Below are 14700 nucleotides of genomic sequence, written 5' to 3' on the forward strand. Positions count from 1 at the left end.
GAACTTCACTTTGGGTTTGGAGAGCCTCGTGGATAAAAAAAGAGTCTGTTAATAAAATCCTCATCCTACCAACGTATCTAACATCCAAGGACTATCGACTAATGGTACAAACAGTTTAAACAGTGTGTATCATCTTTTCTTATAGTATATGCTTAAACTTTCTGTGTCCTGCATTGAATCGTGTTGGGAGTCCTTACGTCTGTTGGCATCTTCATTTACATTTTGTTGCTCTTTTACGTCCACTTGTGACTCTTTCGGGTTATTACAGACAGACATCTGACCAGCATCCAGTACAGCTGTTGCCTGGTGAAGTAAATAAAATAAAATGACTGATTGGCAATCAGTGCACATGTTTGTTTGCGCATGTGAACGTGGTGCGTGCACAGACCTCCTTCCCGCCAGACGGGCCCCTCTTCACCGGAACTTCTTTATTATCTTTCTCTCCTCCCTTTTTGCTTTTCTTCAACTCTTTTTCCTCTCTTAGCCTCTTCATCTCGACAGTTTCTATACTCTTGAGATCCAATTACAAGCATATTTTAAGACAGTTATGATGTGCAAAGTTTGTGATTGAATATCTATAATTCCTGCTGTAGATGGATCCATAGTGAGATTGAAGACAACCATTGATAATGATTACATTGTTCACCTCGATGGACAAGAGAACAAGATGTAAGGAACCTAAAAGAACTGTACTAAAACATTGTAGTGTCTACATGAAGTGAGAGGCAGGTCTGCAGCTGTTGCTGAGGGACGCCATAAAGGTGTTTGCCATTGCTGTGGTTTTGGCATTAAGTCTGTTGGCATACAGTCCTGGAGGCATGTTTGAATAAATGTGCTGGAAGTTATGACATAGCTGGGCATAACAAATAAAACATTTTTTGCAGTGACTGTCAATGAACTGCATGTTTATCCATGTTTTGTCCTGCTCATGACAGTTGCGCTTGCGACAGGACAACTGCCTTGGCCGTTAAGATTGCCCATCCTGGTTCTCAGTCCAGCTGTATTTATTGTAGAAACTCAGCATGAAAACTGTTGTACTTACTGTACTCTATGGCAAAAGCTTCACATAAACCTGCAACAATGTTGTACTCCACACAGTAATTACACCTACTTTGCAACATAAACGGTAGCAAGTATACAGGCTCTCATTCTATAACAGGTTCCTGACAATACTCTATTTCCCTGGACTTTTGTTCCACAGTAAAAACACAAATGTACCCAGTACCCGGTCTTCGTCAGCAAATCAAGTAGTGTTGGTAATTTAAAAAATGATTCACAGCAGATTTATAAAGCGCTACAGAACTCATTACTCTATCTTCGCAAACATTTTCCAGTTATGTTGCTCCGTAGATCATACTCTGGTAGACAGTAGTTTATATCAAAATCCTTCCCAGTTAATTATAAAATATCTAAAAAGGTATTGTAAATAAATATTGTTTTCTTGATATTGTAAATAAATATTGTTTTCTTGAACATACATCTAAGTATCAGTACCTCCTGCGCTGGTACACAATGGTACCGTAAGTTAGGAAGAATGATGCTGTGTGTAGCGGGACTCAAACTAAAGATAACGTTCTATATACCCTAATATTTTATAATAGCATACAATGTATTTGTGGGGTTGAATGCCTTTGCTGGGCAGTGAACCGACCTTTTCTCTCTCCAGCTGGTCTGAGGGTTGAGGAGACTCTGCATGTACTGCTTTGTTTTCTTCCATCTGCTTTTGTAAATCATCAGCCTTTCTGCTATGAGGCACTGTAGCGGCAAAGCGGATCATATGTCAGCAACGAACCAATCAGATCACAGTCTAAACACTACCATTTGCTGGATATTATTCAAGATGTCCTGGTATCAAGTTAGGGAAAATAATTGAAAGTGTCCAGAGTTAAACAATAGGTGAATTATTTGCCCTTGCCTGCACCTTCATTTAAATTAGGCGTCTCTCTGGCATCCACAGGTGGCTCTTTATAGTTGTCACAGGAAGACATCCGCCGCCCATTGGATGCATCTGCTGACTGCAGATGAAACCAAACCACTTAGTTTCATGACCACCACATTATTATTATATTCAAGATTTTGTTCATTAAGGAATGTTAGTGTGGAATACATATACAGACCTGCTTCCCCTCCAGCATGTTCTTCTTCCTCAACACTTCTTTCGGGTCTTTCTTTGCACCCCTTGTGCTCTTCTTTTTTAACTCTTCTTCTCTCAACCTATCCATCTCCTCCTGGAGCCTCTTTTTTTCCTGCTCTACGCGCTCGAGCTCCCTGACACACAGGCACACACACAGTCACACGTTTCAAGGTTCATTTTTGGGGTTTGAAATAAATTCAAAAAATTGGTGAAAGCTGCGTCTACAAAGAGCCCCAACAGTTTGGACTAAAAAACTACAAGTACAGTCATGGATACAACATGGAAAACTGGAGGGTTAAATTAGGTTTTCATCCAGGTATGCATCTTGTATATTTGATCATACCTTGACTTAAAGTTTCCTCTCTAGTTTATTCCTACAAAACTACTGTGGTGTTTCTTTGGTCATCTCTTTTTGTTGGTTCACCCATGGTGTTCCTTCTGCATCAGGGTTGTATTCATAATCATTTGAAATTTGAAATTGACAAAATTACGTTTTATCCAGTTGAGAGAGAGAGTGATGAATCCGACGTGAAACACTGGTACTAACAAAACCTCAGAAGAAAAAATAAGGTTTTGAATTAAGATGTGTTGGACCGTTTCCCAGTCAATACCTGAGATTATGCTTTCTGCGCTTCTCTCTCATTCGCTGGAAAATACGCTCCCGATCCACCTCTGGCAGAGCGTCGTACTCCTCCTCCTCCAGCTCTTGCAGCCACTGCTCCTCCCTGTCAGCCTTCTCTTTCTGCAGAGCCGCTGAAGGACACACACACAGACAGCTCCACATACTTTACAGTGCAATAAACCATACTGAATAGACAAGAAAACACAATCACTTTGATGATTCATGTCCTCTGTAAAAGAATTTACGTATTAGCTGGTGCAGTTGTTTTTTTTTACCCTCGGCTTCTCTCTGTGCTTTCTCCCGTGCTTTCAGGGCAGCGTAGGAGTCAGACAGGGTGACGACAAAGATGTGTTTGCGGTTATTAAGGGCCTTGAGAACAATTTGCAGCGTTCTGGCTGCTGACTGAGAGAACACAGACTCCAGGCCGTCGATCACGATGCCGCGGTGACAGTCGCTTAGCTGCGATCACGACGCCGTGGCAATGACAAGACAAAGATAACACAAATGACACTGAGGTGAAACACCTTTTAAGTATTACACATAATACATATCTGATATATCTTTGTAATGTGACTCACAATATACTATTTAATTAAACTGCATCACTAACAGTGTGTGAACTGAAATACCTGAAATCTTTCTGCTAGGATATCAACCAGGAGCTGTTCAGGCAACAGATTGCTGAGTGTGGCCACATCTCCTCCCTGAGCCGAAAGCACACACAAATAATTGGTTTATTATATTCAATTATTATATTGTATTTCATATTAGATGAACTAGATGAAGATGTATCAAGTAGGTTCAACCCCTTAATTCATAGATTCACAAACCTGGAATAAAATAGTTAGACATAACATTAATAAAACAGCAGATGTGCAGAGGATGAGGAAATATACCAGGCAACGGGCAAAGTGTGTGTTTTCAGTCTCCCAAAGAGACTTGGAGTCATTTCCACTGAAGCCGTCCTCACTGGGCTTTGAAGGAACTTCCAAAGTGTCGCGTGAAGCTCGAGCTGAATGTGGAGCTGGTTCTGAGGCTTCTAGATCTGCTGCGGGTCCTGGTTCTGTGGTCTGGGCTGAAAGCAGATGCATATATTTACTTTCGCCTGCATTTACCGGTTGAGTAACATACTCAACCGCTCTTCCGCAGTCGTGTCCTTTCTGACTATAGAAGATTAATATTGCCTGATTCCAAGCACAAGGCTGCTTAGCACTGTAATATTTTATTGTTTAAGTGGTTGGTGATTAAAGGCCTTTTTAATCGTTTGGAAGTAAGTCTCTCCGTCACAAGCCATTTGTGTCAAGCATTGCACTGCGTTGACACTGCATTTTATTCTTACCAGCCTCCTCAGCCTTCTTCTTGGCATAATCGGCAGCAGCACCGTCATAGAGTTTTCTTGCAGTCAGGCCGACAGGTGAAGTGCCATTCATGAGCACCTCCGTAACCACAGCATCAACCCTCAGGCACGCCCCGCCGTAGTGACGAGCCAGAGCGGCCACTGTGCGGCCCTTATCTAAAGTGGAGAATACATACTCATCAAGCACAGGTTACTGGGTATTTAGAAAGTATATGATATGTAAACCGTATAGTACGGAAGCCCTGAGAGACGAGTGAGAAACAATTATTTGGGTGATCCTTTTGAGTCTGATTTAAGTTGTTTTCTCTCCTGTGTTTATGACTTAAAAACTGGAGAGATTTTGCAGGTGAAAAACAAAGTTTTGCCAGAATAATCTCTCTGAAGTCTCTTCTAAGAAGCTCATTGCGTTTCAACTGCGAGGACCAGGGTCTAAATTAAATTCCCGTTTTATTTGATTAAAATATGAAGATTCTGCAAATTAGGTGACATTATTTTACTTGATTTACAATATATAATCTAATGTTCACGGGTTAATTAGTCAATGAATTCCCTCACCTGTCAGTGGGGCTCCATTCACAATAACAGCAATGCCTCTGCGGTTGCGTGCAGCCAGACCCTCATGTGACAGATCAACACACATGTGGCGGGCATTTGCTCTGGAGACGGGGGTCATCTCGAGCGGCCCCTGTCCCCCAAGGCGTCCCTCTTTGGTCATCTCAGAAACGACTGAAAGGACAAGCATCACACAATACATGTGGAAATTACGGTGAATTGCACTCACCTCGGGCTACTTTCAGGTTCTTTGTCTAAAATCGTTGCACTCACGTAATTCAGCTGGTTTCACACTGAGAGTGTGCTTTTCTTCCACTTTGCTGTCATCATTTGGTCTTGACCTCTCTCCTTCCACGTATGTGTCACCCCCTTCTTCTTCCTCCAGGCCTTCCTTCAGCTCTGCTGCACATATGTTGGATTAAAACATTATGTATGCAGACACCTGACGGCATACGATTTCAGTGCTTGATGATCGTGTGCGCCTGAAGCTACCATCATCTTTCAGCTGGGAGCATTGCTCCTGGTAGTAGTCGAGCAGTTCGGTGGGTAGACTTTCTCCAGGGGCTCTGGGAGGCAGCAGTAAAATGTTGTTCTCGTTGTAACCCTGCATCAGACGCAGGATCTACATGGGAGGAAGTAGTGGGAAAGAGAGGGGAGGGAGAAGGAAACCAGGACCAGAAGAAAACACAAAAAGGAACAAATGGAAAGTTGTGAGGAAAGAAGATAAAAGAGAGGATATCTCCAAGAGGCAAAGAGTATATAAAAACATGAGACTAAACATGGTACCTTTTCTTCCTCGAGATACTGCGTGTCGAATTCCAGGGAGTAGAACTCAATGGGGAAAGAGCACTGGTTTTTGACAGTAATCTCAGCCTCAACGTCAGTGCTGACAGGCTGGCATGGCCCCAGCTCCAGCACCAACGTGCTGAACTTCAGGTGTGGCTCCTCCCCCCGCCCCTGGGCTGTAATGATCACCTGCTGGCTGCTCTCAGCCACGCGGACCAGTAGCTGCCTGTTGTACGGCTGCTGCAGGGATACGTACAGTCGGTCACCATTCCATGGAATGCCATAGATGCTCTGCTATATATTGTCAATTAAGCTCCTTACCCCCTCAGCAGGGCTGAACTTTATCTGGACATTGACTCGTTCACCAGGGGACAGCATGCCAGCGCTGGGGATACACTTAAACACCACGGGAGGCGGTCGCTGCTTCTGCAAGTCCTTTAGACCCTGGCAGAGAGCAAGAACACTGAATGTAGTTATGTCTGTATTTGCATTCCAAACTACCTCTACCTCTCAGACGCCTGGAGATCAAAAAACAAAATGAGAGGGAAAAGTCAAAAAGGAGATGTCCATGAAATGACAGCTGTTATACCTTTTTGAGAGGATTCCCCTTCTCAGCTATGCTCCAGTAGCACGGAACAGACTCAGGATTAAACAGCTGTATTGTCCTCATCTGATGGGAAATAACAAACCACAACAATCTGAGCGGATTCTCATGTCAGTTTGGCCACAACAGAATTAATTGATACTCAGTAAATACACGGTGTTCATGCTGCTTTAGCATAAAACCACTAATCCCAATGCTTTGAATTATTCAAAGATGTATAGCCACAACCAAGTTCCAGCAGTTCAAGTGTATGAGCTTAGTGAGAGAAATCCTAGGAAATAATGAACTTTCCCCGATCAGACCACAAGATGGCACCACAGTGAGACAGCAAACTGGTCTCTAATTAGTGCCCGTCATTAGCGTGCTATGCACAGAACCAGCAGTGTGAAGCTGAATACAGAATGTTTTGCTTCCTGTTATCCCACTTTTGCATGTTGACGATAACACAGATTGAAATATAAAGGGCAAAGAAGATTTTATCTAAATTTGTGCAATTATCCAGCAACCTCTGCAGGGTTACATGACTGTGTCCCGTCACACGGTGTTACCTGACACATGCCACACGGCAGAGTGTCAAACTGCAGCGCATCCGTGGAGACGATGACGGCCGGCACAGTCACCGCTGCACACAGCCGCACCTGGACCATCGGGCCGCCTACGACCTGGAAAGCCAAACAAAGACAATTTAGAGAGGAGGTCACGATGCGACGGATCAACAGGGGTGACAATGAGCCAATTATGTTGAAATGTTACACTGAATCAGAAAAATGTGTACCTGTATTGGCATGACAACACTTGTGTCCCCCATCTTCAGGTTGGCGCTCTGGGGGGCAAATTTAACTGTGAAAGACTGTGTCACTCCACAGGGCAGGTTTTTCACTCTTTCCATGTCTGCACTGAATCCTTTGAAGAGGCAACAAAACACTCAAAGTATTATTCAAAAAGGCAAAATGTAGAATATTGAGAGGAAATACAAAATAAAGCAGCCCATTGAAAACAGAGCGATTGATGATGCAGCACTTGCTTTGAGACAATCCATCAATTAAACTTCATCTTTTATCCATATCCTTTTGTCTGTACTATCATACCACTTTAAGATTATTCACTGAATACCATTGTCATGTCCGTCTGTTGAACATGAAGATGGATCTAGGAGGTGGTTCATTTAGCTGAACGTAAACACTGGATACAGGAGGAACAGCTCTGTCCAAAGTCAAATAAAATCTCACCAGTACCTCTAAAGCCTTATTGACTATGGAATGCCATTTCATCCAATATTAAATAGATACAGACATAAAAAAAAATAAACTAATAGTCCTATGAAATTAATAAATATGTCAATGAAATAAATCCTGAAATACATAATTCAGGCAATAAGAATATAAATACACATAAATTAGTCATTATAGTTTAAATAAATATGTTCTTATTTAAAAAAAAAGGGCATTCTCCAAAGGTGACATCTTCAGAATACTTTTATTTCCTCATGCCACATTTATTTCACAGTTCTTTTTTTTTAAATTTCCCTCTGTTATATTCAAATGAATACGTTGAGGTAGCTGATTCTGCCTCCCTCGGCTGAGAGACTAGAAAGACATTTTGGAGCTCGATCACAGGGCGGATTGACGCATTATTTTTCACTTTGGGAAACGGCCTTGGCGTAGGGCTGCAACCTCCGAGTGCCTTTCTAGTTTCTTGCGTGTCCTCAAGCTCAATCACTGCCGATTTATGAATGCCGTATGCATCATCACACCCAAGTTGTTCTATAGTCTGAAGTTTGTGAATGATGTTACCTGTTCCAGCTAGAGGTTTGCCATGGGCATGGAAGGACACAGGCACTGACCCAGTGTTGGCAACATTCACAGTGTGACTGAGGACATTGCCTGGAATGACACAACCAAAATCCAAAATGTACTCCGGGAGCAGGAACCTGGGGGAGTGGAAAGAAGTACTTGAAAAACAATGAAAGACAAGCAACATCCGTGTCACAAGTTAGTTTACTGAAGCAGGGCTTGGCAACTGTTCAAATGTTTCAAGTTGTCATGATCATGAAACATTATCGTTTAACAAAACGATAATGTTTAATCGTTTTGTCATCATTTATAACTGACCAAACTCTTTTTAATTTACCGAAACACAGTTCTTTGCCTTTAACATCAACTTGATTATTTCATACATCATGTGAAGATGAACAAGGGGCCATGAGCGGTATGGTCAAAACATCAATATGTGCAAGTACCATAGAACAAAAAAAGACCCAGCCAGATATTATTATCATTAACACAAACTCTTTGAACTCCCCAAAACAGTTCTTCTTTCAGACCAATGACTGGGCCATCTGTTCAACCAAAGTGTGTGTGTGTGTGTGTGTGTGTGTGTGTGTGTGTGTGTGTGTGTGTGTGTGTGTGTGTGTGTGTGTGTGTGTGTGTGTGTGTGTGTGTGTGTGTGAACATACTGGCTAAGTTTGTCCCACTTCCTGGAGGACCCTTGCAAGTCTCTGCGCTCCAGCAGGCTGCCAGTCACAGCGAGAGCATTCCGTTTGACCAACGTCCTCTCAACCTCCTTGTGAAGCAGCTCTTCATACTAGAGGCAGCAGGCAATAGAGAGACGGGAGAGGGAGACAGAAGGAAGGCTACATTAAACACTCGAAAGTTACAAAAAAAGTATGGGAGGGTTACATAAGCGGTGATGAGAACAATAATTCAAGGTACCTCCACGTCAGAGCAAAATGACATGCACAGTTTGGAGCTCTTAACAGCAAGCCACTGTAATAATAGCCATTGAAGTTATCTCATAATCTGTCAGGTCAAAACTCCCTGCAGGATATGTCCTTCAAGGAATTTTCCCAAGTAATATTCAAACTTTACTTTCTGACGAGTCATAACTCCAGTGCCAGTACTACTTCAGCGTTACACACTGTGGGAGAGTCTTCCACAGATTTAATACGCAATGTTCAAGATTTAATAGAAGCCAGTCGAGGCACACTTGCACAAACATCACATATTTGTGAATATATGTTTTCAATTTGAAAATACATTGGCTACCGCTATACATGGTAGCCTAAGATTTGGTGTATAAATACATACACAATATATAAATAAATAGGTTTTGACTGAAACGTACCTCCAGAAATTCTTATGCTTCGACTCGTCAAAAAACAATTGCAGCTATTTTATGATAAAAACGTCTCTGATCTGAGGTATTTTAACTAAAACAAATTCATTTGTCGGAACTTTGAATTGTTGTTCTCACTTGACGCATCATAACTGAACAATAATGCATGATTATCATCATTCCAACTGGCCACGTTGTAATTTTTAAGTTAAAATGCATTTATAGGTGTCAAAATATAATAATGAATAACCAAGCAAAATCTTGGAACAGTAAATGAATCAGTTTGCCCTCCTCTTCTCTTATTTCCACACCATCTGACTGAAATGGAATGAGTCTCTGACTCTGTCTGTATGCATCCATTTTCTAGACAACCTTTCATCCGATCGACTTCACACTACAGAGTGTGAGCTCTTGAGATCGATGAGCTATTTATTAGCAGTGGGCTGTGTGCATAGTGTAATGTATTGAAAGGAGGACTTTCTATCAACTGTCACAAAACGGCATCCTGGGTACAGCTCGCTCTCCGTCAATGTTCGTGTGAGCTTCTGCACCCAGATGACGCGTAGACACTCTGGCATTGCACCAGTATCACGTGATGCTCAGGAGGACCCGAGGGAGCACAATGTCAAGTTGAATGAGAGGTTCTCGAGAGGCCGAGGAATAGAAATTCCCTGAGGCCAGAGTTTTTTTCTGTGGTTAACGTGGTAATATTGCCAATTTGTAAGTTAATGCAAAGGTATCGCAGTCCTTATCTGTCCCATCCTTATCTGCAAAGGAAAATGTTTGCCTTTTCATTTCAGTCACGGGGGAAATGTCAGGGAAGTCGTTGGGGCAACACACAAAACGGTGAATAAATACTGAGGGGATGAGCAGAAAATAGCAATTTCCATTGTAATTCAATGGCTTGTCTACTCCCTGAAAAATCAATGCACAGATAAGAAGCAGAGAAAACCCTGTGGAATAGGTTGGTTACTAATAGCAGACGTAGTGGTACTGCCAAAGCCTTATGGAAAGAAAATATGCACTATACACTTTATACAGTTTCTTAATACATATTCAACACATTAACATAACAACATTTCGGGTTATGTTATTTAGTATTGTGTTAAATTGTTTTTAGTCCATCTCGAGACTTATTCTTCCTGTAATAAACAAAGCATTGTACCGTTTCCATGACACCACATACAGTGTGTTTAGAAACCTACATGACACCAATTTTGGAAGACAATACTCGAAAATTGCATTAAAAAAAAAAAAAAAAAAAAAAAAAGGTCTTCGTCACTGACTGTAAGGGTGCGGTTGGCCTCAGTTGCTGCTCCTCCACCGGTCGCAGTTTCATTCTTAAGCTCCTCTTCCTCCACAGCTGTTCTGGCCTGCTGCACCGCATCGCTGTAACACTCCTCTGCTGCAAGGGAATCACGGCGCCAATCAGTGCAGATGAGTTATATTCGTGTCAGCTAATACAACCATAGTTACCGCCGCACAGTATGTGTATGCCTGCGCCAACCAGTCATCTTGCAGTTTACATCCATGTCCGTCCAAAATGTCATCACATCATTATTTTATCTTACTAAACATATGTGTGAATTTGTCATAATTAGAAATTCATATGAATTATTGAGTTAAAAAACGTGGTTTGTGAGTTCACAGTGACCTTTGACCTCCAAATCCGATTAACTTCATCCTTTTGTCCAGGTAAGATGTAATGAGATTCCTTCCAGGTGCTCCTAAGATATCACTTAAAAGAGAATGGGACGGACATGAAGTCCCAGTGACCTTGATCTTTGAGCATCAAAATGTAATCAGTTCATCCTCGAGTTCAAGTGGGCGTTTGTGCCAGATTTGAAGAAATTCCCTGGAACACTGTTACACCACATGTTTAGCACTTTTTAGTTGCTGCTGTTTACTGGGTTTGATGAGTTGGAATAAGGGAACTTTACATTACTGACTCCACAATTGCATTTGGACATTTTTGGGTTTTGTGTAAACATACAACCGTGAGGCAAGAATTCCAGTTTTGGGCTAAAAGGATATGCATAATAGTAGATATTTTATTGTAAATGTTGAGTAACAGAATGGTCCTGTCTGTGTGTATGGGAGCATGCTTTGCATACACAGGTTTTGTGGCAAGTTCAGGCAGATTCTTGGGAACACTCCCTCTCCAGTCAGCGTGATGACCTGCAGTGGCAGGTAAGCCACCCGCAGCTGAAGCTGCTTCTCAAACACTTCGGGGAGCCCTGGGAGGTAGAGCACACGTAGACATTGCTCCGCACCGGGATCAATGTAACCCTGACATACACACACAAAAAGGAAAAGAAAACACACAGAAAATATGCTAAATAAAACAACTAAATCCTCTGCATAATAAATGACCCTCCCACATCTGAAAGAGCCCCAAGATGACCTCACCGTAGCAGGGATGACCATGGGCCGGCCTGGGACGACTTCCTGTCCGTTCTCAATTTGTACCTCTTCCAGGGCCTCCCTCTCTCCACCTGCCTCCTCGTTTTGAGGGTGTAGGATGCTAAAGTCGAAACCCATCTTGCCAGTATTCCTCAGGATCACCTCAGCTTCCCCTTCGTGATCAAACAGCTGAAAAAGAAAAAGAGGGGAGATAAACACTGCATTGCTAACTGTCAATGCTTTCATTTTCATTGGAGATAATGTGATGTAGTTTTGTGGCAAACAGAAGGTGTTGGTAAAACCACTCCACCTGGTGTCTCTTTGGTGGACTGGGTTCCCTGTAACGATGATACAGTACAGTAATGGTTTCTAGAAAAGAGCATGCATGACGTCGGCCTCCGTTTAAACCTCTTGGTTTATGGTAATAACTGTCTTAAGTTACTTTATGAGTTGTTACTGTCACATGAGCATACTGGAACTGGTATCTGGGTGTTACATGTGAAGAGTCAGAGAGAGAGGGAGACAAACTAGAAAATAGTGACAAAAACGTTCAAAGTTGGTAACTTGTGTATGCACACAGGGGGTTGTTTCAGGACTTCCTGACTAATATGGATACATCTAATTGAGCCAGGAAAGCAACACGGGGTGTAAAAGAGAGAGAGAGAGAGAGAGAGAGAGAGAGAGAGAGAGAGAGAGAGAGAGAGAGAGAGAGAGAGAGAGAAAGAGACAGAGAGCAAGTGAGAAAGGAGAAAGAATAGTGCTGAACAGACAGGAAGGTCAGAGAAATGTTCTGCTGAATCGCTCATTTCAACTAAATCAGAAATCAATACGCCCTTGTTTTGAATATCAATGATAACTGGTCCGGATGGCTTGCATACTTAAAGAGGTGCAAAAGACCAAAGTGTGAAAAACTATGCAGTGACATTCAAAGTTAATTTGATTCCCTCTCACCAGTTTTGGTCGTGGATAAAACCACAACAACCTTTGATTCCACCCTCAACAGTATATATTATGTCTTTATATAATGTGTATCCTAGGGACATCTACCGAAACATAACTATTTGATTGGTACAGCCTGTTGAGTTAACGATCTGAGAAGATTAAGTCTGGGTAAAGGGGGTCTGTTTACATACCTGCAGACCAAAGTCAATACGCGTACTGTCAAGGCTGTAGCTGACTACCGAGGCTTCTCCTCTGAGTTGGATCTCGTAGGCCGGCCCGTCCTCTACGCGGCACTGTGCGACCACCTCTCTGCTGACATTTTCGTGGCCGTAGAAAGATAAAGTGACCTGCTGCCGCTCCCCAGGTTGAAGATGTCCGTGTATCGGCAGGATATCAAACACCTAGAGGCACAAACAGGTGGAAATTGTTTACTGATTCTGCTGTTATTGTACGCTCATGTTAAAGGGATAATTGGGCATTTTGAGACATGCGTTTCCTCTTTCCTGCTCTTGTTAGTACTACCTTGTCTGTTGTGTGTGTGTGTCTCCAGCACCATTACCCCTGCTGCTGAATGCCTGCCATCAGCATCCTCAACCTCATCCCCTTTGCAGTACAACTCCTTCTTACCAACACTACTTTGGTGCGTGTGCCGCGTTTGGGTCCCACTTGTGGCAATAAGGGGCAAATATATGGTGTAATTTCTTGTGTGTGGTGTGTTCTATTGAGTTGAGTGCAAACACAATTACTCCATTAATCAATGACTTAATAGTTCCATACTCAATGCCTTTGTTTATCCGTTGTTGGTCCGACAATAATGTTATTTTTACAATCTATAGACCGTTTCAACGTAATTGCATTGCTAGGGAACAGCTTGGCTCCATGTTTACTTCCTGCCAGCTAATGTCATCCACATAGGCTGCAACAGGAAATAAACTGGGCCACATTTGGGATGTTTACATTTACGACTGTGGAATGGTCTATGGGAACTCCACAATGAGGTTTATAATTCAAAAATGTGTGTGTGCATATTTTCTTCCTCCACAGCATTGCAGCAAATAGACAGAATGACTTGCCCACTAGCTGCGGGCGCTCTCCATCCACTGACAAACTTGAAATCTTGTGGTTACATGCGAGCACTTGCGTACCTCTTTCACACCCACAGGGCCCTCTGCGCCGCTCGGTTCATCTGCACGAAGCACGGGGCTGAACGGAGCTGAAAAGGCAGGAGAAGGCATTCTAGAGGACATCCATCCTTCTTCTTTGGTCTCATTTGTCGGCTCCCTCTCTGCCTCCAGCATCGCTGTCTCTCTACGAGGGCGAGAGGATAATAAAACATCCCTGAAGTGGGTATTTATTTTCCCCCACGATGCGATAAATGAAACATTAGGGAAATCAATGGCAAGAGGCAATCATGAGAAGAGACTTGAGAAGAGGCAAGAAGATTATGTGGAAGTGAACGCCTCAGGATGTCCATGAGGTCGCAGGGTAACGCATGTATTACAACAACAGTAAGTTATATAAGCATCCATTGTATATCCAATAAATCATTAACATATATTGTGATGCCCAAGTGGAGAAGAACAATCTTTAGCACCCACACCCCAAAGAACTCCGACTCTCATTTTCTCTCTCTGTTCTACCCTCCCCTTCCCTGTAGGATCAGACTGGGTGCATCCATCAAGTTAATTAAACAGAGTGTTCTATAATTAAGAGGAATTTTAATAGGCAAGCAGCAGGAAACAGGTCAGGATAGATTGCAGTGAAGTGCTGAATAAACATGGAAGAGAATGAAAGAGATTTAGTGAGTGAAGCCATTTCAAAGCTGGGCTGCACAACTTCTATATTAAATCACCAAACACCGGCCACGTCATTGCCATAGTGTGTGTGTGTGTGTTTGTATTTGTGTGTGTGTGAGCTTCAGAGCGTTCATACATGTAAGGCAGCATTCAAGTTTGCACACGTATTTGTTAGTAAGTTCCCAAAAATGCTATAATGCTATAGCCCTGGTGTGTCAGCTTTTAATGAGAGGAGGCTAGGACAGCCGCCAGCAGGGGGCACTGTTGTATGGTCAGTCTGTGATGAACGCTGTGACAGGCTGGCCTGATGTCTGGCCTTGGGGAGATCACAAATTAGTACTCCAGCAGTAAGATGTTGGAGCAACTGAACACTGCAGGTCAATGTCTTGA

General features: G+C 42.6%; 1 protein-coding gene across 1 annotated transcript in view; it reads right to left on the bottom strand.

The window, feature by feature from the left end:
- hydin (HYDIN axonemal central pair apparatus protein) overlaps positions 1 to 14700 on the bottom strand; it is a gene marked incomplete at both ends in the record, with an annotated part of 66572 nt that overhangs the window by 20659 nt on the left and 31213 nt on the right. The window contains 21 exons of the mRNA XM_079224093.1: positions 2118 to 2268; positions 2746 to 2887; positions 3032 to 3215; positions 3386 to 3460; positions 3653 to 3831; positions 4096 to 4269; positions 4669 to 4839; positions 4939 to 5067; positions 5158 to 5287; positions 5452 to 5691; positions 5773 to 5928; positions 6041 to 6121; positions 6604 to 6717; positions 6831 to 6958; positions 7849 to 7985; positions 8511 to 8638; positions 10456 to 10574; positions 11284 to 11458; positions 11579 to 11761; positions 12706 to 12915; positions 13660 to 13822. Of these exons, the coding sequence (XP_079080219.1) occupies positions 2118 to 2268; positions 2746 to 2887; positions 3032 to 3215; positions 3386 to 3460; positions 3653 to 3831; positions 4096 to 4269; positions 4669 to 4839; positions 4939 to 5067; positions 5158 to 5287; positions 5452 to 5691; positions 5773 to 5928; positions 6041 to 6121; positions 6604 to 6717; positions 6831 to 6958; positions 7849 to 7985; positions 8511 to 8638; positions 10456 to 10574; positions 11284 to 11458; positions 11579 to 11761; positions 12706 to 12915; positions 13660 to 13822 (3169 nt within the window). The remainder of the gene's footprint in view (positions 1 to 2117; positions 2269 to 2745; positions 2888 to 3031; positions 3216 to 3385; positions 3461 to 3652; positions 3832 to 4095; positions 4270 to 4668; positions 4840 to 4938; positions 5068 to 5157; positions 5288 to 5451; positions 5692 to 5772; positions 5929 to 6040; positions 6122 to 6603; positions 6718 to 6830; positions 6959 to 7848; positions 7986 to 8510; positions 8639 to 10455; positions 10575 to 11283; positions 11459 to 11578; positions 11762 to 12705; positions 12916 to 13659; positions 13823 to 14700) is intronic.

The sequence above is a fragment of the Taurulus bubalis genome (assembly GCF_910589615.1).
Source record: "Taurulus bubalis genome assembly, chromosome: 9".
Lineage (NCBI taxonomy): Eukaryota > Metazoa > Chordata > Actinopteri > Perciformes > Cottidae > Taurulus > Taurulus bubalis.